The 23492-nt window shown below is 40.1% G+C and overlaps 1 protein-coding gene across 1 annotated transcript in view; it reads left to right on the top strand.

Annotated features, from left to right (window-relative positions):
• Positions 1-23492, top strand: part of DTD1 (D-tyrosyl-tRNA deacylase 1) — a 138685-nt gene that overhangs the window by 3044 nt on the left and 112149 nt on the right. The window contains exons 2-3 of the mRNA XM_004687144.2: positions 641-731; positions 2381-2616. Of these exons, the coding sequence (XP_004687201.1) occupies positions 641-731; positions 2381-2616 (327 nt within the window). The remainder of the gene's footprint in view (positions 1-640; positions 732-2380; positions 2617-23492) is intronic.

The raw sequence follows: 23492 nt of genomic DNA, 5'->3' as shown, positions 1-23492 counted from the left end.
ACAAATGTTTGAAATGGGATATATGTTTAGATATTTCTTTTTAATGGGTGAGTACAGGTTTCAAAAAGATTTGAAGTTCATTGGGTTAGACTGAAACTTTAGTACAAAACTAGGAAGTGGAAGAAAGTTTGCTGACTTGAAGCTCAGTGAATAAATGTATAAACAGTGGTTTTATGTATACTATATTTATCTTCTCTGTACTAAGTAGAAAAATGATTTCTTTGCTTTTATGACATAAATACTTTCTATTTTGTGCTATCTGTATACTGTGTCAACCACATTTTTCCAAGAAAAGCAGACATCTCCTTCCTGAGAATTATTATAGCTGACCTGGATTCTCAGGGGAGGAAAACTGTTCTGTTTTACAGATGGGCATATTCCATCACAGAAAGTTTCAGAGTTACGCAAGCTAGCACAGATGAAAATGTGCCTGAAAATCTTGCTTTCTGGTAGTTCATGTCACAAATCATTCATTCCAGACATGAAATCAGAATGAACATGAACTATGATTGGCTTACTGTATTTATGTAATTCCCTTCAAGTTTGAATACTTACCAACTTTGCCAGAGAAGTTGTGGTGTTATTTAAACATTCCTGTGGTTTATTGAAAGTGCTTCATGGTATCTTTTTCCCTTTTTAGTTGGAGGAGAGCAGATAAGTGCTATTGGACAGGGCCTCTGTGTGTTACTTGGTATTTCTCTGGAAGATACACAGAAGGAACTGGAACACATGTAAGTCACATTTTTCTACGTCACTGCTGTTTGAATCAGATATGTGATGGTTTTATATCCATCCACCTACCCACCCACCCACCCACCCATCCTGGGGTCTTCCATAGTTTTGGCCTGTATTTGTGTCCCAGTCAATGTAATATGGTTATCTCCATGCTTCACTTGTGAAAGCTGAGGAAGAGATTTTGTCAAACATCAGCAGCAGGTGGGAGCCTGACTTAAGCTCCCATCCCTATTTGCTACTACAGCCATAAGTCATCTTCTTAATGTAAAACTGGACCTCTTGTGAATTATTCCATTTTTTACTTTGAGCAATATGACCTAGGCTCAATTTATGTATTTTAAAAATGCCCTGTAGCTCATTGTGCATAGAGATGCGATGCTCAGAGAGGTAAAATTATTTGTCAAAGGTCACACATTTATATATCTAGTTAAATCCTGACTCTGAATTAGAATCTAGGCTAGACCACCTGACTCATTTTACTAAGGTGGGGGGGATTTGTCATTGCTGTTGCCTCACTGAGTCTCCTAGTATAGGCAGAAGTTGCCTTCTTATACTCACCTACCCCGTAGTATCACTTGGCACATTTATTTCAGGTGCTTGGATCTGTTTTTTATGCCTTTTGGTGCCTAGTGCCTGGGTATAACCCCACCAAATTGTCCCTTTTGTATTAGCTTGAAAATCAAATTTGGAACCTAATTCCTGCTAAAGTGTTGATGACTGATAGGACAATTCAGTACCTCATCAAGGATGTTGGTGTTTTAATTATTGGATACTCATGTCAAGGGAGTGGTCTAGTGGTTAAAAACTGGATTCTGGGTCTGAATCTCTTTAGGGCTTGACATACTAGAAAGAATTTGGTGGTTAAGAGTGACTCAGCGTTAGACAGACTCTGGTTGTGGAGATGGTTTAATGAACAGTACCCACAACAGAAGGTACCCATATAAGAAATCAGTGAATTTGTATGCATAATGTCTTCAACATCATAAAAAAATGTGCTTTCAAATGGGTTTTAATGTTCATGGAGGTAGTTCTTTGAAATGCTTCTCTAACTGCTATCTGGTTCTCTTCCTTGCCAAGGCTGTATCCACCTGTCATCCTTTGTCATCCACATGTAGAGGGAAATCCCCTTCGGGGCTTAAGGAGTATGTGACATAGTTGTCAGGCCATATTGTCATTGTGTCTTTCTCAGACCTTTTTGTGTGTTTGCAGTGAGCATGAGTTTTCTCCAGGATATTTGCTAAATTGTTCATTTTGAATACCTCCAAGAATGGGAATAAAATGAGTCTCATTTATTCCAGGATAAAATTGAATTATTCCATAAAAAGTTAGAATTTGGCCCGTATCCATCAACTTAAATCTACCTTCAATGTGGAGCTCTGTTCAGAGCCCCCAAAACATGTAATAACTTTCATTGCTTAAGGTTGAAAATAAGTCCAATAATTGAAGGACTGTCAAAAAAAAGGGGAACCCCCAAATAATGCCAGTCCACATTATGCATGAGGAAACTGCGGTGTTCAGTTGGTTAGTAAATTGCCCTGTAAATAATAGTCAGTATCATTTCCTTATTTGACGGGATGCTGGTGTGCTGGTGTATGTGGTGGGCTGAGTTTCTCCAGGTAGCTCTCACTGCTACCTTTCACTTTAGGGTACGGAAGATTTTAAATCTGCGAGTGTTTGAAGATGAGAGTGGGAAACACTGGTCCAAGAGTGTAATGGACAAACAGTATGAGGTGCTGTGCGTCAGCCAGTTCACCCTGCAGTGCATCCTGAAGGGGAACAAGCCCGACTTCCACTTGGCAATGCCCACGGAGCAGGCAGAGAGCTTCTACAACAGCTTCCTGGAGCAGATGCGCAAGACTTACAGGCCAGAGCTCATCAAAGGTAGGCAGACTGAACCTGCCCTGGAGAGGAGTCTCTAGGGAATGGGGAGCAGTTACAGCATCTCTTTTTCTAAAAAGGTGGTTGTTTTTGCTAACTACTTAAGAGGGTACAGTGGCTACTGCTGCTGTAATACATGTCCTTTGAACACCCCGGATACTATTTATTCTTCATCCTGATGTTCACATTTGAAAATGTTTAGCAAGCCGGAAGTGTTTTGAGGTAATGGTGTTTTTTTGTTTGTTTTTTTGGTAGCTTACCTTATCTGGCAGAGAAGTACAATCTGAGCCACAAATATGATCCACCTGTTAATTTCATGTAGGATATTAAAGTAAAAAGAAACAAGTGAAATGAATTTGAAAAGTATATTTTATTTTACCCAATATGCCTAATTCTGTTTTTTCCATGTAATCAACAAAAAATTATTGAGATAATTTACATTCCTTTTTATTTATGTTTAATATAATTCATTAGTTTATACATATTTTACATCACTGTTCATTTTTGGGTCATGTTTGCTTTCTCCTCTCAGGTGTAGTCCCTATAGGACTCCCACCACCAAGTCCCCAGTGACCATTAGTGCAGTCCCTTGTGCTCTACCTTCCTGTTTTGATCCCTCTGCTGCTGCGGAATAGCTCTGATTTATAGTTGCCTGTTATTTTGTTGTTGTTATTTTTTTCTCCTGAGCCCTTTTCCCCCTTTGTTAAATACCAAAGTTTTCTAAGCATCTCAGTTGTCCCACATTCAGATATCTTGTAGCGGTGTGTGCTTAGTGATATCAGGTATGTAGATTTGTTACTGAACGCCAGTCTCAGTTTCCCTCAGCCAATAAAAGGAAACAGAGTTTGAGGAAAAGGAAAGTGGTTTTATTTGTCGACAAATGAGGAGGGCAGCAGACTCATGTCCTAAAGACCACCGTCCTGCTCTTTAGCAAGTTACAGGGCTATTTTTATACAGTGTTCAATAAAGAAAAGGGGAGGTGGGCAAGCGTTCCCCAAAGGGGAGGGAGTAAAAGTTAGTGCTGGGATGGAGACCAGTGGGCCCCAGCCTTTATTTACACAAAGACAAACAAAAATGGGGAATCCGCAAGAGTAATGGGGAGGGGGCAGGGGACAGGGCAGGGAGGAAGAGTCGTCGGTGCTGGCCAGCTTTCTCACTATTTGCTTTTGTTTGGGATTTCCTTTCCTTGACCCTAAACCTGTCAAAAGAAGAGAATCTGCAAGGAAAGGAGAGAAAAAAAGTAAACCCACAGACAATTAAGAAGTCTGGGAAAACCAACTTCATCATAAATTTGTCAAAGGAGGCAAATCTGCAAATGCTTATCTGAGAGCCCGTTTACTGTGTCAGGTTTAGGTCTTTGCTTACTTGCTTACTGTCAGGACTGCCAACCTGGTTTGACTGATTAAAGGTTAGCCTAGAAAATGTCTCAGAATGTTGGTCCTGACTTGTGGCAGATTGTATATCTGAAATTCTGAATCTTTTAAAGAGGGACATTCATTTCTAATCTGTTTTCAAGTTTCTCAGGTTAAGTTGCATTCAGTACTATTGTGTTGTGCTTTTTACTTAAAAGCAATTAGCAAAGAATATTTAGCCTTCTTTGGAAATGTGTCTCAGGGTGGGACCTTTCTAAGGAGGAGACATTCAATAGCTACCTATAGTTTCTTTTGGTGCTGCCTTACCCTAATGTTGCTTATAGTTAGCTCTAGTGTTTCTGTACTTAACTGCCTTTGGATTTGACAAACTTAGAGCCCATGTTTATTGGACCTATTTTCAACCTTAAGCAAGGAAAGGTATATATGTTTTTGGAGTTCTGGAACAGAGCTCCACATTGAGGATTGTCAACTCATCAGATTTGCACAAATTAGGTGAGCAATAGTTCTTCCTCTCTATGGTATTTCTTTTCATTTTTATTCTCTTTCTTGTGTAAAGTAATCATTTGCATAAGGACAAATGGATTCAACATAATCAGGACACTCCTGCCTTTAATCAAGTGAAATCTCTTTACTTGTGTGTGGGGAGAGCAGAATATATTAATATTTGCCCCTCCTGGAAATATCCAAGTTTAGAATTCAACTTTCAAGTCTGGTCATGAATTTCTCTAGTATTTTTTTCACTCTCTGTCCACTGGGATCCGTCGATATGGCTTTGCTGAAAACATTTTTTCCCAGAATTAGTAATTAAATCAACGCCTCTGGATAATTACTTTTTTTTTTTTTTTTTTTTTTGCTGAGCCAGGGATTAAAGCTGCCCACTTTGTCTTCTCTGCTTGATGTTTGTGGAATATCTTGTTTCTGAGTAATCTCAGATGAATTTTAAAATGCACTGAAGTCTTTTGAAAGATGAGCACAAGGAATATCATAAAAGCATAAGTGAAGACAAAGTTAAGTGGGGGTACTATGATGACTGTTAAGAAGTGCTTGTATGAAAACAATACTTTCATCTAAGTCTTTAAAGTCTTTATATATTGTTGTTACAGGATAGGGAGAGGGACACCCCTGAGCCCCAAATCTGCTTGTTCTGTATAGGTTCTGCCATCTGCTGCATCAAGACAAAACATATAAGAACTTTAATGGTAAGGAACTTAATATAATTAATGTGCAATACAGCAAACAAAAAAATATAGTTTCTAAATGAAACACTCAAAGTTACCCATCCCCCCCATGGGTAAAAGTCTACCCAAAAAGGGTCTTGGCCCAAAGTAAGGTCTGAAAGCCTGCCACAAGTCTAAAGCACCTGCTGGTGTGGACACCTAGAAAAGGGTCAGAAATGGCAGACAAGTCTAGGAGGAGAAGAGCACAGTCAAAATCAATACAAACATGCCATAGTCAACCTCCCCATGGGACTCTCATCCACATATTTCAGCCAGTCCAGGACCAAGAAGAAGCAAGCATAGTATCTTCACAAATCTCTCTGCTCCATGTGCCCCCCTCAGGTCATCTTCTGGCTCTCCATCCAGCTCCCTTCCTCTTCAGTCTCCTCTCCAGCTTCTTCTCAACCTTGCTCAGCTTCACCTTGGTGAGACAGGGAATCTGGAACATTCCCTTTTCCTGGTGAGACAGGGAATCTGGAACATTCCCTTTTCCTGGGGACCACCTTGTTAAATTATTAGGTGCTTTGTGTTCCTAAAAACACCTTTAACTTTTTGAAATAATGTGTATTTTATCCAGGTGATTATATGAAGTGCCTGAAGCAATGTATAATGGATCAGAATTTAAGCTCATTCGAAGATAATATGTCTGATCATTTTAATGAATAACTGATAGGAATTTGTGCAAAGAATTTTAATCAAAATTTATTTAAACTCCTTGGGCTTTCAGATATCAATGGTGTCTTACTTGTTTGTTTGTTTTGCCTTTTTTCTTCGTTAGGTGTTCATGAAATAAAAAATGCAGGTTTTATATGTTTGCTATCTTTTGCTTAATTTTGAGAATTTGGCTTCTAGCTCCAACATGGAAAGCCCACTGTAAGGTGAAGGTTATATTAGAATGCAAACAACTACTAAATATATTTAGGGTTTTCAGGGCACTTTAGCAACTTTAAAACTTAAAGTAGTTCAGGCCCTCCCTGGTGGTGCAGCGGGTTAAAGCACTGCACTAAGAAGCTAAAGCCACTTCCGCATGAGTTCGATCCCCGCCTGCCCCGGAGGTGACCACATGGCGCGGCAGACCTCTCCTGACCCGCCCGCTGTTCCCCCTCAGCAGTGTACTTTGTTGATTTGCCTGTTCTTCCCCCCACTCTGTCTCTGGTGAATCCTCTCACCGTCCACAACTCTGGCCTGTACCCCAGTTCTGTATGAATAAATAAATAAATCTTTAAAAAAATAAAAACTTAAAGTAGTTCAGTTAAATTCGTCTTCTAGTTTTATTGCAATATAATTGATATGCAATGCTGTTAGTCTTAGTTGTACAACATTATGATTTGATATATGTATGGTGAAATGATTGCCACAGTGAGTTCAGTGACTGTCCAGTATAGTTTCAGTTTTTTCCTTGTGATCAGATTGTTTATAATCTTTTCTAGCAACGTTCATCATTCATCGTTAAAATTAACGATAATCACTATTTTCTATATTATATTCCCAGAACTTATGAATTTTATTACTAGATATTTTAATCTTTAGACAACCAATACTCATTTTGCCTAATCTCTCCTCTTTGTCTCTGGTAACTATGAACCTGTTTTATATATATATAAGTAATTTCTTTTAGATTACACATAAGAAAGATCATGAAGTATTTGTCTTTCTCTGACTTATTTTACTTAGCATAATGCTCTCAATGTCCATGCATGGTTTTAAAAGTGATAATTTCCTTTTTTATGACAAGAATTTTGCATTATATTGAAGTGGATAAACACACACACACACACACACACACACGTATAAGCATATTTTCTTTATCTGTTCATCCTTTGATGGACACCTAAACTGCATTCATGTCTTTTCTGTTGGCTTTATTAGATTTAACATTTTTTCACTCCTTTTTCTCTCTAATTACTGAAGCTACTTTGTTTATATTTAAGTTGGTTTTCTTGTTAAAAAGATTGAATGGAGGGAAGATTATTTTCTATTTTTTATATCTTCTTTTGTTCTTTCACCTCTCCAACCTCTTCCCAAGAGTTTTCAGGCACTTCCTCACAAGCCATTGCTCTTCTACTATGACCTAACTGTGGCTCATGTGTTAGACCACAGAGTCTCCTGATCTTGGCTCTAAGCCTGCTTGATGATATAATTCCAAGCTGTTTTCCTAGCTTTTGTGTGGGTTGAAAATCCTGGAAGGCAAGCTATTTATGGGGTTGGTCCTCACACACTTTTATTGTTATTATTATTACTGTAATTATTATTAGTGTAAAGCATTCCACAATACATATACTGAGGGCCAGACTTTGTCCAGGAATACTCTCCAGTCTTTCATCTTATTGATTCCTCACAACAGCCTTATCAAGTGGCGTTAGTATTACCCCCATTATACAAATGGTGAAATTGTGCAAGTTACTTGTAGAAGGTCACTCAGTATGTAAGTGGCAGAGCTTGGAATGGAACCAGCCATTGTTAGAAGAGCCCAAGTTTCGCTGACATCTTCACTTCACTGTATAATTCACGTTCTCTTGATTTGTTAACCTTTTTGTTTTCTTTTTTAGTTCAAGGCATCTATTGGGACTTTTCTGCCCTATCCAAATAGGGCTAATAAGAAGGAAGCATTATGAAGAGCAATGCAGTCAATTCAGGATCTTGGACTCATTTCTTTTAGGGAATATTATTAGTTCCACTCAAGTCACAGCCAGCTCTTGTACTAGGCTTTGCGTATAGGGGACTGAGCAGATGCTCTCCCTTCTCTTCAGTGGCTCTGTTGGGAGAGGAGAGAGAAGCATGCTGTTTCTGCTACAGTAAGATACCTGTTCCTGAAGAACTTCACAGTCCATAAAGCTACCACTAAAACTATCACTAAGAACCCATGACTGGGCTGGTTGGAGTGTTTATTTTCACTTTCGTAATATACAGTCCTAAGAACTTCTGCCAATGATGGGGCCTTTCCCCTTTCCTGATCTTCTGGCTGTTTGCCTAAGAAAACCCACCCCTGGTTCCATGCAGCCTCTGTGATATGTTCATACTTTTTTGTTTACAGGTTGTGTATGAGCAAATGCTCATTACAGGAGCAAACGTTGGACCAGGACCTCAGATCAACCTCAGAGCAGAGGTCAGATTTTTCTAGGACGCTCCTGATTTCAGCACTAAAAATTCTTCATTCTTGGTAACTCCTAGAGTGCTGGCCAGACTGGGGTGACTGGTCACTTAGGAAGCAGCTCTGTGGTAGGACAGCTCCCAGGGCTGCTTGGACCAGATGATTTCCTCAGTGCAAGGGGCAAAAGTGCATTCCTCTACGTAGGAGAGAGAGCAGGGTTAAGAAGCCCATCAGGGCAAAAGGAGAGGCCAAATACTCTGGCTGGCGGAACAGTAGAGCTTGTGACCAAATCCGAGGAAAGATGCACCTCTTGCCCAGCTCTTTGCAGGTGTCTGACTGGCGCGACAGGGTCTAAGAGGCTCAGGGACAGATGTGGGTGGAGGAGAGTAGAAGAGACCAATACCCAGGTACATTATTGACAAGTTGGTCGTTGGGTGTGTTGGCCACTTTCTCTGTCAGCTACAGAGAAGTGTCTCAACTGGGACCAAAGGGACAAGAAGATGCAAAGTGTAAAATTAGGAAGTGTTTTTGCCAGGTAATCCTTTCAGAGGCTTTTCCTGTGTTTCAACAAATTCCTTAGAATTCCCTCCCTCCTGCCCTTCCTCCCTGTGTTTGTCTCTTTTTGGCAGCTGGGAGGGGCTAAAGTAGTAAAATTGTGGGTCTGTTCTGCCCCAGTTGGCCTCTTCTCTGTACTTTATTTATTTATTTTAAAAGAATTTATTTATTTTTGTGTAGAAGAACTGAGGCATAGACCAGCGGTGTAGGGGTTGGGGAAGCGGTGAGAGAATTCACCAGAATTCACCAGCTGGGAGCAAAGCAGGTGGATTTCTTTTACTGAAATACACTGCTAAGGGGAGAAGCTTGGTCATTGGGTAGGTTGGCTTTTTTCTCTGTCAGCCACAACGTGTCTCAACTGGGACTAAAGGGGCAAAAAAAGATGCAAACAGGGGAGCCCTGCTGCGCCATGTGGGTCAGCTCCCTGGCCGGGGATTGAACTCAGGCCAGAGTGGTGAGAGTACTGAGACTTAACCCCCTAGGCCACCAAGGATGCCCTTCTCTGTACTTTAAACCAAGCTTACCCCACCATACTTACATGACCAGAAAACTCTGCCCCCTTGTTCTGTTTGGGAGTTGTTTGTGGGACCCCTCTACCTTTGTACCCTCTTCTACTCTAACCTCATTCTGCAGTCCCCTAACCCTTTGGCTTTCTTGGGGCATCTACTTTTCACATTAATTGTCTACCTTGCTTTGTGTATCAGTTGCTCGGTGTGTAACTTCCTCACAATTTTGGGTCAGGAATCTGGGAAGGACTTGGCTGGATGTTTGTCTCTAAAACACGTGGTGTTGACCCAGACTTGGGGATGTGCTTCCAAGATGGCCTCTGTGCACTTTGCCCTTGGCCCCACCTCTTCTGACTCTCCAGGACCATCCCTATTGCTCGGGCTTCTCATAGCCTGGTGGTCTCCAGTATTTGGATTTCTTATATCATTGGCCGCTTCTCCCAGAGCGAGAATTCTAAGAACAGGGGTTCCAAGAGACAGGAAATGTAGGTACTAGCTCTTGTGAACAGCCCCAGGAGGCATGGCACCCCTTCTGTCGAATGCTGTAGTCAAGGCCCCCACAACCTGCCGAGACTCTAGGGGAGGAATGTAGACCCACCTGCCACAGAAGTATGTCAGAGAGTTTGTAGTATCTTAAAACTTAGTTGCTCTCAAAGGAATTTTCTTATTCTCTGGCTTATCTTCAATTAATTGCTTTGGGAGAGAAAAAACCTAATGTACAAATTTGTCCATTTTTCTACATTCTAAGCAAACAGAGTGAGCCAGAAGTTAAGGGTGCTTTTTTGAATGCCTAGAGTGATTGAGTGGACTCCAGAAACTGGGATCAGGTGTGGCCCTGTGCAGCCCCAAGAATCCTCATCCTTCAAATGAGGCATTTACTACTCCAAGCTGAGCGCTGAGAGTGCATTGCTTTTATAGTTGAGAAAAACATACCAAAATGGAATCGTTGAAGGATCCCATCTTGTTCCAACTCTGAGCTAGAAGCTGCCACAGTATTAAAAAGAGCTACCTATGTATTCTCTGTAGGTCTGATCTATCATGGACTGCAAAAAGCTGCAGCAACGTGGAAAGACACTGAAGGAGCGCGGCAGCTCTGACTGCCTTGGCACTGTCACTCCACGGGGTGGCCATTATGTCCTGCTGCCTGCAGGTTCACAATGCAGAGGGTTGGCACCAGGAGGAGGACGGCCACAGTGGGTTTTGCTTGGTAGTTAGTGTTTAATTTTTATGGATTTGTTTAATTTTCTGTTCTTTTTAGTACTTAGGACATTTTAGCAGCATGAGTGAACTTTCAGCAGAAACCGGTTTTCTGTACTGTATCATGGGCTGTGATGCCAGAGGCATTATTGTTCATGTAAATTTAGGAAATCACAACGTGGGATCTGGCCTACACAAGTTGATAAATGCCCAGGCTGGCATACTGCAGCACAGGCTAATGCTGTGGTGCAGAAAGAAGTTTGATTTTAATCAAATCAATTTATATTTCTAACCTTCCTTTCATTCTCTTCAGTAATTTGCTTCCCAACACCCTCATTTATTTCTGCATGTCTCCTTTTGATCTTACATTTATGTTACATCATTTCCATGTCTGCAGTTTGCTTTCCCTCTGCCCAAATGTCAAGTTCTATTTTTTTTTAAATTGTAGCTTTTCATGATTTCCTTGATTTGCTTAGTTGATTACCCAAGGTGAACAGTAACCTGATTTTATCAGTTCCCCACCAAAAAAAGTGACTGGCCAGTTTAAAAACAGTGTCAGGGACGCGTGTATCTGTCAGACAGAAGGGATCTATTGGATGATGAAGGATGGAAACGAGACTTTTGGAGGCAAACAGAATGTAGCATATTCAGATTTTTGTTATATTGTTATTTGAAGCCTATATAATATTATAAAACAATATTACTTTAATAAAAAATCAAGAAAAGCCAGTGTTAATAATGCAGCGGTGCTTCCAAGCCCTGGAGCAGTGGCCGGGAGCCTTAGGCATTGCCCTGTGGCTGCTTGGTTATTTGTATGATGAGTGTCTCTGGGCCCACAGGTAGGTGGGAACCGGGTTTGCTGTCCCACTCATTCTCTTCCTTTCTGAACCTTACCTCCTGTCCTTTATTCTCCTTCATCTTTTTAATCTCACTTCCTGAGCCTCCATCCCGAATTGCAAGGGCAGTTCTTTTTTTATTTTGCCCAGAAGAGTACATTAGAATAGTTCGATTTGAAGAAATATAGGCAGTTTTTAAAAAAGAATATACATAGGATGTGTAAGTAGAAAGAAATTCGTTTCACTGTTGTCAGCAATCCAAAGATATGAAATGACTCAGAATGAATGAAAAGACATGGATCTCTAAGTAGGAGAAAAGGGAAGAGTTCAAAACTCTATTCATTCAGGGTCTACAAATTCAGAAGTATCGAAAAACTAGTTGGCTCTTTTACAAACAAAGTATTGTTAATTAACTAAGTAGTACAAGTAGTATAGTGTCTTACTTGCTTTCTTTTTTTTGCTGTGGGATTCCTTGAGGGTACTAATCCTTGAGTATGCTAATTCTTTCTTGAGATTGCCCTGTCTAGGGGTTTAGGCAATAACTTATTTTTTAATTCCAGTATTTATTTGTTCTAAACTAAGTATTTTTTTTATTTCTAATTTTTTTTGAAAAGAAAACAGTTTTTTTTTTTGAAAACAGTTATTTTAAAGTTGGTAAAATACACATAAAGTATAGAATTCAGTGATGGTAGTATATTTAAAATGTGACAGTATGTCCCAGAGGTTCTTACCCTATCAGTTCAAGGAGAACCTCCTTTTTGAAAAAACAATTATTTGAATATTTTATTATATTCCTTTTTTTATTTTTAAGGATTTATTTATTTATCCATACAGAACTGGGTCCAGGCCAGAGGGGCAAGGGCAGTGAGAGGCTTCACCAGAGACAGAGTGGGGAGCAGAACATGCAGATGGACGAAGTACACTGCTGAGGGGAGCAGTGGGTGGGTCAGTAGAGGTCTGCCGTGCCATGTGGGTCACCTCTGGGGCTGAGGATCGATCTCATGCTGAAGTGGCTTTTTTAGTTTCTTAGTGCTGTGCTTTAACCTGCTGTGCCACCAGGGAGGGCCCTATATTCCTGCTTTTTTTAACAGCTGTATGATATTCTATGGTGGGAATACCAAACGATGGTGGGACATAGCCTGACTTATTTAATACATGTTGTATTATACTTTTAAGTTGATTTCAGTTTTTGCCTATTAAAGAATAAATTGTACATGTGAATAAATTTGTACATGTACCTCTTCACATGCAGGCAGATGTCCTTACCTGTGGGTAAATTCTTAGAAGTGGGATCAGTAGTGCCAGTGCACCATTTTGCAGTGTGTGAGAATGACAGTCCTTGCAGCTCTGTCAGCAGAGTATATTTTGAATTTTTAGAGTTTTCCTATTTTATAGGTGAAAATGGCATTTCATTGTAGTTTTAATATGCAGGTGTGGTTGAACATTCAGATGTTTGAGTCATTTTCTTTTCTGTGAACTGTTTATGTGTTTTGGCAAATTATTTTTATGAGATTTTTGGGTATGTATTACAGATTTTTTTAATCTATTCTGTTACTTGTCCTTTGATCTTGAAGAAATTGTTTTGCTGGACATTTTTGATCCTTCAGTTGTTGATTACAAATATTTTGAAATGTATGGTGGATTTTGAATCATAGTTTCTTATTATTTATCACTTTCTACTCCAAAGTTACAAAGAAATCTATTTTTCCCCCCGCTCCCTACCTCCATTTCAGTGTTTTTTACATTTATTATTTTATTTTGAAATATTTGACTTGGTATTTATCCTGTACACAGTGTAAAGTGTGGACCCCAAATTTGTCTTTTTTAACTGAAAGCCTTTCTGTTAACATGCAGTATAAGACAAGGATGTACACTCTCACTACTACTATTCAACATGGTACTGGGAGTCCTAACTAGAGCATTTAGGCAATAGAAAAACATAAAAGGAATCCAAATTGGAAAGAAGAAATAAAGCTATTCTTAATTTTCAGATGATTTGATAATATATATGGAGAACTCTAAAAAATCCACAAAAAATTACTTGAAACAATAAACCAGTTTAGTCAAATAGGAGGTTACAGAGCCAATATAAACAGATCAGGTGCCTTCTATATGCAATCAGCCTGAAGAGGAAGAAATTAAGAAAACTATCCCATTTACAATTGTACTAAACCAAACCAAACAAATAACTGGAAAATAACCTAAAAAGTAGTTAAAGGACCTATACCAAAAAATAAAAAATTATAAATATTATAAAAAGAAGTAGTAGAAGGCACAAAGAAATGGAAAGTTGTCCCCTGCTTATGGATTGGAAGAATCAATATTGTCAAAATGGACATTCTACCTAAAGCAATTTACAGATTCAGTGCAATTCCAGTAAAGATTTCAATGGTGTTCTTAAAAATAAAATGGAACAAGTTTTCTGAAATTTGTGTGGAATTACAAAAGACTCTGAAGAGCCAAAACTCTCCTGACTAAAAAAGAAAGAATTGGACTTTTGCCCTTCAGATTTCAAACTATCCTACAATACCATAATAATTAAAACAACATGGTACTGTAACAAAAAACACATACACAGACCAATGGAATAAAATCTAAAGTCCAGAAATAAAACCACACACATATGGTAATTAAAACTGTACAAAAGTATGAAGAAAATGCACTGGAATAAGGATAATTCTTCAACAAATGGTGCTGGGAAAATTGGGCTGTCACATACAAAATAATGAAAATAGACTACTGTCCCACATTATGCACAGAAATCTACTCAGAATGGATAAAACATTTGGGTGTGAGATTGGAAATTAAATACATGAAAGAAACATGATATATAGGCAACCACTTCATGACATAAACTTCAGAAACACCTCTGAGAATTCATTTCCAGAAGCAAGGAAAACAAAAGAGAACATAATTAACTAGTATGCATCCAACTAAAAAGCTTCTGTATACTAAAAGAGAAGTAGCCAAAACAAAGAGACACCTCTCTGATTGGGAGAAAATATTTGTATGTCATGCATCTGATTATGGGGTGATGTCAAAGATCTAAAAGGAGCTCACACAACTCAACAAAAACAAATCAAACAACCCCATCCAAAAATGAGAGGAAAAACTACATTTTTACAAAATTTAACATTTTTAAAAAATAAAAGTTCTCCAAAAAGGAAATGCAAATGGACAACAGGAATATGAAAAAATATTCATTACTTGTTATCAGGGAAATGAAAATCAAACCCACAATGAGATACCACCTTACACCTGTGAGAATGGCCCATATTTACATAAAAAACCAGAAACAGTAAGGGCTGACTAGAATGTGGAGAAAAAGGAAACCGCTTATACTATAAGGCCATGTAAACTAGTTGAACCCATATGGAAATCTGTATGGAGGTTCCTCAAAACACTAGAAATGGATTTGCCATATGACCCAACTATTCCACTCCTAGGAATCTACTCAAAGGACATGAAAACACTAATTTGGAAAAGACCCTGCACTCCTATGTTTATTGCAGCATTACTTACAATTGTCAAGATGTGGAAACAACCTAAATGCCCCCAAACAAATGAATGGCTTAAGAAGATGTGGTATATAGATACAATATTGGAATTTCTGGGGAATCAGCAATCAAAAAAGATAAACTCATGCCATTTGAAGCAACATTGATGGAACTGGAATGGTTGATGCTAAGTTGAATAAGTCAGAAGGAAAAACATGATTATCTGATGGCTTTACTTATATGTGGAATATAGAAAAACCAAACAAAGAGTTAGAAAAATACAAACTTTGAGACATCCATTAAGGGAGAGGTTAGAGGTGACAAAATGGTGGGGAGAGCACAAGGGGATATGGAGATGGCCTATGTGCTTTCGTGGTAGGCGAACTATGGTGGCCACACCTGAGGGTAGAAATCATATATTGTCTAAAAATTTTTTTAAAAGGTATCTTTTTTTCAGGTGGCTCTAAATGTTTCCCCCAAATCATTTACCTGTACTAGCTTGAGATTTGAGTTTTATCTTATATTTAACTCTGTATGTATTTATGGATTTTAACATTTTGTAAAAACAAAATTCTTTTGTTTCTGTCTGTATGCTAAATACACATTATTTTTGTTATTGAAGGTTTTTTATTATGCTTTCCTATATGGTAAAATGAGTTAATTTTTCTGCATCCATCTTTGGAATTTTCCTAGCTATTCTTAACTGTTATTTTTCTGTGCAAAATTTAAAGTGATCTTGTCTGGCTCTAGTAAATAATATGTGTATTTTTGTTTAGATTGCGTTATATTTACAAATTCATAGATCTTATGGTTTGCATTGATAAATACCTTCCAGTGGATCCTCTTTCCTACCTTGACTATTTTATGGAGTGTTGACCTTGCTTGGCAAAACTCCAAAGTGGTTAATGTCGGCCGTCTCTGCTTGCCTTGTTCCTGTGCAACATAATGTGGTGGGAGTAAACCATCCATCATGTTTACTGGACTCATGTTTTTCCTCTTGACCTGTAAGAGTCTCCGGCAGTTGTGTTACACTTGAATATTCATTCACTCTGCTGTTCTAACTTCTACCCTCCTCTATTGAGCTTCTCTCTCATTTTCCTGAGGAAATGGAAGCTCTCAGAAGAGAACTTCCAGAAGTTCCCATCTCTATTTGCTAGCCTGCCAGCGTTTGCACTAGGATCTGGCTTTCTTGCCACCACAGCAGCTGACTCTGGTGCTGCCCAGCAAATCTTTTGTGCTTTTGCCTAACAGGAACAATCTTCCTTAGAAGACTGTTTGCTGTCTTCTAAGTCACATACTGCTCCTTCTCTTCTGGATCATTCCCACCAGCTTGCAGACATGCTGTTAGTTCTCTCATCTTGGGGATTATTTCTATTAATGTCACTTTCAGCTACTTCCCCACTTTTCTGCTTCACTTTACTGCATACTCTCTGAAAGAGCTGTTTGTACTCACTGTCTCCAATCAATTCCTCTCCTCTCATTATTTCATAAATCCACTCAGTAAACCTTTTGCCTTTACCCCTCCACCATAACTGCTCTAGGCAATGGGACCATGTCTCACTAAGTCAGTTCTTAGCTCAATTACACGGTCATTTTAAAGTTAAAAGAAATAATCCTCCCTTGCTAGCCACGTACAAGTTTCATTTTTAAACAGAAAGGGCAGTTGACTTTCTCCAATGTCTTTTTCTCTAAGTGTTCACTAGAATATTTATTAATCTTGAACAGTGCTGATTTAACCTTTACTGACTACTGCATAGTGTTCTAATGTACCCCTGTAAAAGATTTCCCAAGCTTTTGTGTTCAAAGGTGAAATTGACCTATTTTCTCTTTTTAATATTCAAGTCCAGTTTTAATACTAGGGTAATATTAGCCTTGTAGAATAAAATGGAAAGCTTTTGATCATTTTCTAGATCATTTTAAATAACAGGAATCATTTGTTTTTATAGAACTTGCCAGTACACCCCTTTGGGTGACCTTTCTGGGTCATGGCCCTGGTTATGTTTCCCTTGGGCCCTGTAGGCAGTTAATTTTGCCTGTGTCTCCTTTCCAACTTGAGTTTCACATGCATTGGAAGGAAGTTTATGGATTTTTTTTTTCGTGGCTTATAAAGATTTCTGTATCTAGAGTTATAAACTTTATTCTCATTGTGGTTTAGTTACATACCCTCCCCCTTCACTTTTTTCTTAGTCAGAGTTTTTAATATTTGTTTCAGAAACCTAATTCAGTTCACCAAGTCTAGTTATATCTTTTGTTTAGTATTTTTCTTCAACCTTCACTTTTTTTTTCATTCTGTACATTTTGTGTTTATGTGGGTTAAAATTGTGTTTTTAAATTTATTTTATAATAAATACATTTAAGCTCTAAAGTCTTAGAGTTTTGCTTGATTCCTAGTCCCCTACATCCGGCCCATTAGCAATGCTATTTACCTTACTTTTGCTGAACACATAATTCAGCAGCTATTTCTGCTGTGCCTTCCTTGGGCAGACTGTCACCATCTCTCACCTGAGTTGTCATGATCGCCTCTTAGAGGCTCCCCTGCCTCTGCTGGCTTCCCTCAGGCTGTTCCCAACATAGTGGCCTTAGCAAGCCACTTGCCTTATGTAGTAATATACTTTCATGTGTAGGAAACTTTCAAGGATCACTTTGTCTTCTCAACGATAATTATTTGTGTATGTAATAAGTACAGAGAGAGATGAGTGGTACTTCGGGAAGACTGTTGTTGTGCCTCTGGGACTGATGGTGGCTGCTTCTAAGAAGAGGCTTCTCTGGCTGGGGGCGGGGGGGCTTTCTGCTCAGGGGAGGGTCTGAATTTACAGACTCAGTTCTTTGAGTTCAACTTTGAATTCCTCTGAGGCGATTCCTACTGTGTTGTTTGTCCCTAGAGTCCCCGGACTGGGTCAGAACCCTGTGATAAAATAATGCCAGGGCCAGTGTATTACCAAAGTGAAGACTTAGTCCCTAAACAATGTCCCAAATTGTGTCTGGCTACACCACTCAGCCCAGCCCACTAGAGGTTTTTCTGTGAGGTTAAGTGACAGTATTAATGTACTCCTCCAAAAAAATGCATAAGAAACTTCTAGTAATATCAATAATGAGATATACTGAATTTAAACATATAGTCTCATTATCTCAGAGGAAAATGATAGGTCAAGTTTATATTTTAAGTTGTGTTCAGGTCTAAAGGCTTTCAAGCTAATGGAATGGAAATAATCAACAATAGGAAAATAAATTAATTAATAAATGGGCAGCAGATAGTAATAGACAATTCACCAGAGGATATTCAGAAGGCCAATAGATGCATAAAAAAATGTTCATCATTAGTCCAGTAAGAGAGATGCAAATTGACCGTAATGAGATACGGTTTCATGCCTGTGAAAATGATACATACTAAAAAGACCTTCGATAATAAGTGCTGGAGAGGATGTGGAGAAAGAGGAACCCTATTATACTATTGGTGGGGATATAAATGGAAAGCAATCTGGGTTTACTTTAAAAAACTAAAAATTGAAATTCTCTATGACCTAGCATTCCCACTTTTGAGCATCTAATTAAAGAACATGAAGCTATCAGTGCAAAAAGCCCATATGCTCTGCAGTGTTTGTTTATAATAGCTATAACACAGAAGCAGTCTAAATGCCCATAGGTATCCTTTGGATTAAGAAGATGTGGCCTTTCACAATGAAATGTTATTCAGCCATAAGGAAGGGTGATATGCAGCCATTTATAGTAAAATGGAGGGAGCTCTGGGGAATTTTGTGTAATAACCAAGTCAAAAATGACAGCTTGCTGGCCATTTACCTGACAGTCTGTAAATTGATAAAGTGGTTTGATAAAGTAAAACACTAACAAAAACTAATGGACATTAGTAAATGTTGTGAGGACTCTGAAGTCAAGGGAGTGGTGGGGAAAATGGAATACAAAGGATGGTGGTGGGAGAAAGTACAAAGCTATGATTTTGACCTTTTAGTTGCTCCTAGTGGAACTTGACAGATAAATATTGAAAAGAAATCTAAAAGAACCAGTGAGAAGTCATACAGAACTATGGGGAGATAATTAGATAACCACAAAGGAGTGAGAGAGTTAAGAAAATAAAAATATTCCTAAATGTTCCAAAGAATATTCCTACATACCCTAAGGCCTTGTGAGCTCAGAAGCTGCCTTTTCTTTCACAGTGGAGGACTGTCCATGCCCTATGGGTTCAGGTTTTTTCAATAGTCAAATGTCATCTTTGTCATGTAGGTGTCCACATTGGGACCCTGGGGCCTGAGCATTGTCCCCACACATGCTCATATGCCTCCGTAAGGAGACCAGGTAGCCTTTGAGGCCATTTCCCAGGCCAGCTGATGCCACGGACCCCAGCAGAGCCCAGAGCTATTCGAGCAAAGCTGATGATCCGAGAATACTTTGTTTTGGGTCTCCCTATTATGTAGGATTAGGGAGTCCTCACCAGTGCCTTGAATCAGAACTTCAACTCTACTGAGACTAACCTCCCAGAGCAAGGTTCATTTTGGTCATAAATGTTTTCCCTGGAAGCTCCTGCTTTTTTTTTTTTTTTTTTAACTTTGTTTTGGAATTGGGGTGGCCCCCTTTGGTGACAGTTGCCCTCATTTCCTGTGAGTATTAGGTCACCAGGCCCATCCCCCATTACCTCCTGCCAGAGTCCCAGCCTGAGATCTGCTGCCTACTGGTGGTTTCTCTCTCTAATGGACTGAACCAATGCAGAGCCCAGCAGTGACCACCTGTATAGGTGAACTTGAGCCTGGGGAGAAGCCACACAATTGCAGGAATTACTGTTTCAGCTCCCCCCATGTCCCGAAATGTGCAACTGAACCAGGCAGATTTTTTTTTTTAAATAATATAATTAGTTTATTTTTACACCATTTTGTGCATTTTTCCATCTCAGTTGTAATCCCCGTGGGCTTCCCATCACCAAATCACCTGTATACCACCACTATAGTCCAGTGCATTTCCCTCCCCCCACTGTTTTTGATCCCATTCCGTGCTCCACCCCCATAAAATGTCTCTGGTAGATAGCTGTTCATTATTATTATTTTCTTGCCTGAACCAGGCCCACCAGGGCCTGACACTGCAATGTGAGAATCTTGGCTGCCAGGGCTTCACAGGCCTGTAATATACTCTTTTCTCCCACAACCAGAGAAAGGGTACATGTAACTTGGGATACCACTCCTTCAGCTGCTGGTCCTTGCTGAGGACTCAGGGTCACTTGCTTCTGCTTTCCAGGTCTCATTGAACTGGGTCAGCTATCACACTGGAATCCTTGTCCCACAGTGGCACCCCACGAGGGCATGTCCTCTGGGGAGGTGCCAGCAGCAGTCTGCACTCACAGACAGGGTTACCAGAGTGTGTGAAGCACACCAGGGTCACATGCTTGTGGGCTTATGGGTGAGATGCAAGCCTGTGTGTCAGGACCAAACTCCTCCATCTGCTGTTCCTTGCCTTACCATATGATTATTTTGAGGCCCCCAGTTCCACACGTACGTCTGATGTCTCAGCGTTCCTAATCTGTGCACCTCCTGTTGGTGTTTCCACTAGTAACATCCTCTTCCCTTCCGATCCTGGATCTGAACAGGTTGAAAGTAGGGCAAAGAAGAAGCCTGAGTGGTGAGGATGCCTCCTTGGTGGCAGAGGAAGCCACCTTTGGGCATGTGCTCAGTGTCCAGGACTGGTCCTGGAAGTAGGCCAAGCCCAGCCTGATCATGGCTGTGCAGGGCCAGGCCTAGAGCAGAGAATGGGGCCTTTTGTTCTTCCCGTTTTCAATAGCAGATTTTTCCAGAATGGTTTTCCATTGCCCCTTCTCGCCCCTTTTCCCTCACTGACCCACTTGCCATCATGGACAGTGATAGCTAGGCTTCAGCTTTCCTGTGTACTCACTGCCAGGCGGGGCGCAGCGCCTGTATTTAGTCTTTGACATCCCATGGTGACTGTGTTCCTGTCACCTCGAATATTCAGCACAGAGAGGTGGGATGGGACATCTCTGTTTGAAGGTAAGTGAGGTGCTTTGGGGGCTGGTAGGGGCTTTGGTCAGCTGCTGTGGGCACGGGGTCTCTGTGGGTTTGGCTGTAGTTGGGTTTTCCTGTTGGAAGCTTGTGGCACAGAAATACCTGCCACAGGCTTCTTCAGCTCTGGCTAGAACCCTGGGACTCATGTTTAAGAATTCTTGATTATATCACCATTGCAGCACAGATGTGGTTTTGCAGATATGTTGTTTTCTTTGAAGATTATTCTTAAAAATGTTTTTATTTTACCTGGCCAATGTAATTTTTCTTGGGGGCTTTACATTTGATCTGAACTGGAAAAAAAAAAAGTTACCATTTTAAGACAGGTCTTTGGATTTATTGTCTGTACACATGGAAATTCAAATAATATTTCTTTTCTTAACTAAAGAAAAACCGGAAAAGAAAATAAATTTCTTGCTACTTGGAATAATAAACATGGTGAAGCATATGCAGTATATCCTGGCAATAGAAATTCAAGGTCGGAAATAATTTCTTTCCTCCTGTGTCTGCTTTGGCTTCCCTGAGGAGTGCAACGGCTGAAATTTGCTACTAATTGTAGCCATAATTTTAGCATGCAATTAAACACATGATTTCCTTTCCAGCTGATATCTTTTTAGCTAGTCTGACATGGATAAAACAAAAGCTCTGTAGACTGAACAGCCACTCTAATCTGATAGGAGGGCATGGAAAGTTACCCTTATTTGAGCATGTTCAACAACCTAGGAACTAGATTAATCTTGCCTATAAAAATGGTGAACAGCCTGGGTGCTTCTAATGCAGTCTCTAGTGCTATTGTCAGTGGGCTGAAAAAACTCACAGTTCGTGTGCCGTTTGCTAAAACCCTCTGTGAGGCTAAGGATCATTGGTGGTAGTGATACCAGACGGGGAAGAATCAGGTTAACACTGGGTGATGGTGGTAGGATTTTGGAGGTCACCTCACACTGTGGGGTGCTGGTAGAGGATCTCAGGGTCTGAGTAGAGCTTCTGTCTGAGGAGGGAGTCAGAGAGGCTTAAGGCTCCAGCCTGACTCGCCCTGGGCTAGGGTATCCATTCACTGTTTTCTCTTCCTTGACTTCTCCCAGAAGGGCATATGCACTATAAACAATGTTCTATGTGATATTAGGGCTCCCTACCCAGGAGAGTTTGGGGATCACCAGAGTAAAGAAACTAAGTTTCCATCCTCACAGATGTCTTCAGAGTTTGTTACATACTTAGATATGTTGTGATTCTCCAAACATTTTTTTATTTAAGGAAAACGTGACAGCACACAGTTTGGGAAACATTGTCTAGTTGTGTAGATGTTGTCTAGCCCAGTTCCAAGATTTTGAATACCTCATTGAATTCTCATCATGGTGAAAATTAGGTATTTTTATAGTATCCCTGAGATGCAGTCAAGAAACCATTGAGTGGCTGAGAAACTTGTCTGAGGTCTCAGAGCTAGTTCTGGGCTGGGCTTTGCCTTCTCTTTCAGCTGCATTCCTTGTTGACCTTGACCCTGTAGTCTTGCACACAAAGTCTTTTTGATTTCTTTCCCAACTTTGATCCTTCTTTGGCCTCTGGGACCAAAGAATGGTCTTCATGCTGCATCAGCACTGTTGTATGTCTGTATGCTCCCGACACAGACACTTGACTGTGGGGTTTGTGAACACCAGCGCTATTGTACAGTTGGGTCTTTCATCTGTAGTACCATGGCTGGCACATGTTTGCTGTGAGTGAAAAGTGGTGAGGGATTTTCAAATACTCTTTGCTCCTTAATAATAGGGGGTAGGGGTGTGGGAGTGTAAGAACAGAAGAGTTCCTGATGATTCTCAGTTTCTGAGAATTCATGATTTTTTCTTTGTGAAGCCAACTCTTATTTTGGGGGGATCAGAAGTGGTGTACAAGTCAGTCTCCTACTTGTCAGGAGCAGTGTGTTCCCTTGAATAAATGTTGGTATGTGTCACCAGCAGTGTGTATACTGGTATTTAACAGAGGATGCAGTCGACTTGCTGGGAGGATGCTTGGGAGGATGCAGTCGACTTGCTGATTATTCCATGGTGTCATCTCTCAAAGAGTATTCTTACCTTTCTCTGTAAGTGCATGGACGGAGCTGGAAGGGCTTATATTCAGCGAAATAATCCAGAAAGATAAAGAAAAATATCAAATGGCCTCACTTATAGGAGGAATGTAGAGAAAATGAAAAAATAACAATAATAAAGTAAAAATTAAAATCATCAGGCAACTATCGATCAGAGACATTCTGTAGGAGAGGGGGAGGGAGAAGGACCAGGATGGGGTGGGAAGAACACAAGGGACTATGGTGATGGTGCACGGGGGAGTGGGTGGTGGGAATTTCAGGGGAACTATACATTGTACAAAATGAAGGATGATGTAAAGAATTTATTTATTTATCCATACAGAACTGGGGTATAAGCCAGCAATGCAGGGGTGGTGAGAGGATGCCCCAGAGACAGAGTGGGGATCAGAACAGGCAGATCAAGTGAAATACACTACTGAGGGAAGCAGCAGGCAGGTCAGGAGAGGTCTGCTGTGCAACGTGGTCACCTCCCGAACTCACACTGAAGTGGCTGCAGCTAGCTTGCAGTGCTGC

Source organism: Condylura cristata, unplaced genomic scaffold (assembly GCF_000260355.1).
Source record: "Condylura cristata isolate star-nosed mole 26May11 unplaced genomic scaffold, ConCri1.0 scaffold00022, whole genome shotgun sequence".
Taxonomy (NCBI): Eukaryota; Metazoa; Chordata; class Mammalia; order Eulipotyphla; family Talpidae; genus Condylura; species Condylura cristata.
This window is presented reverse-complemented; position numbering and strand designations above follow the sequence as displayed.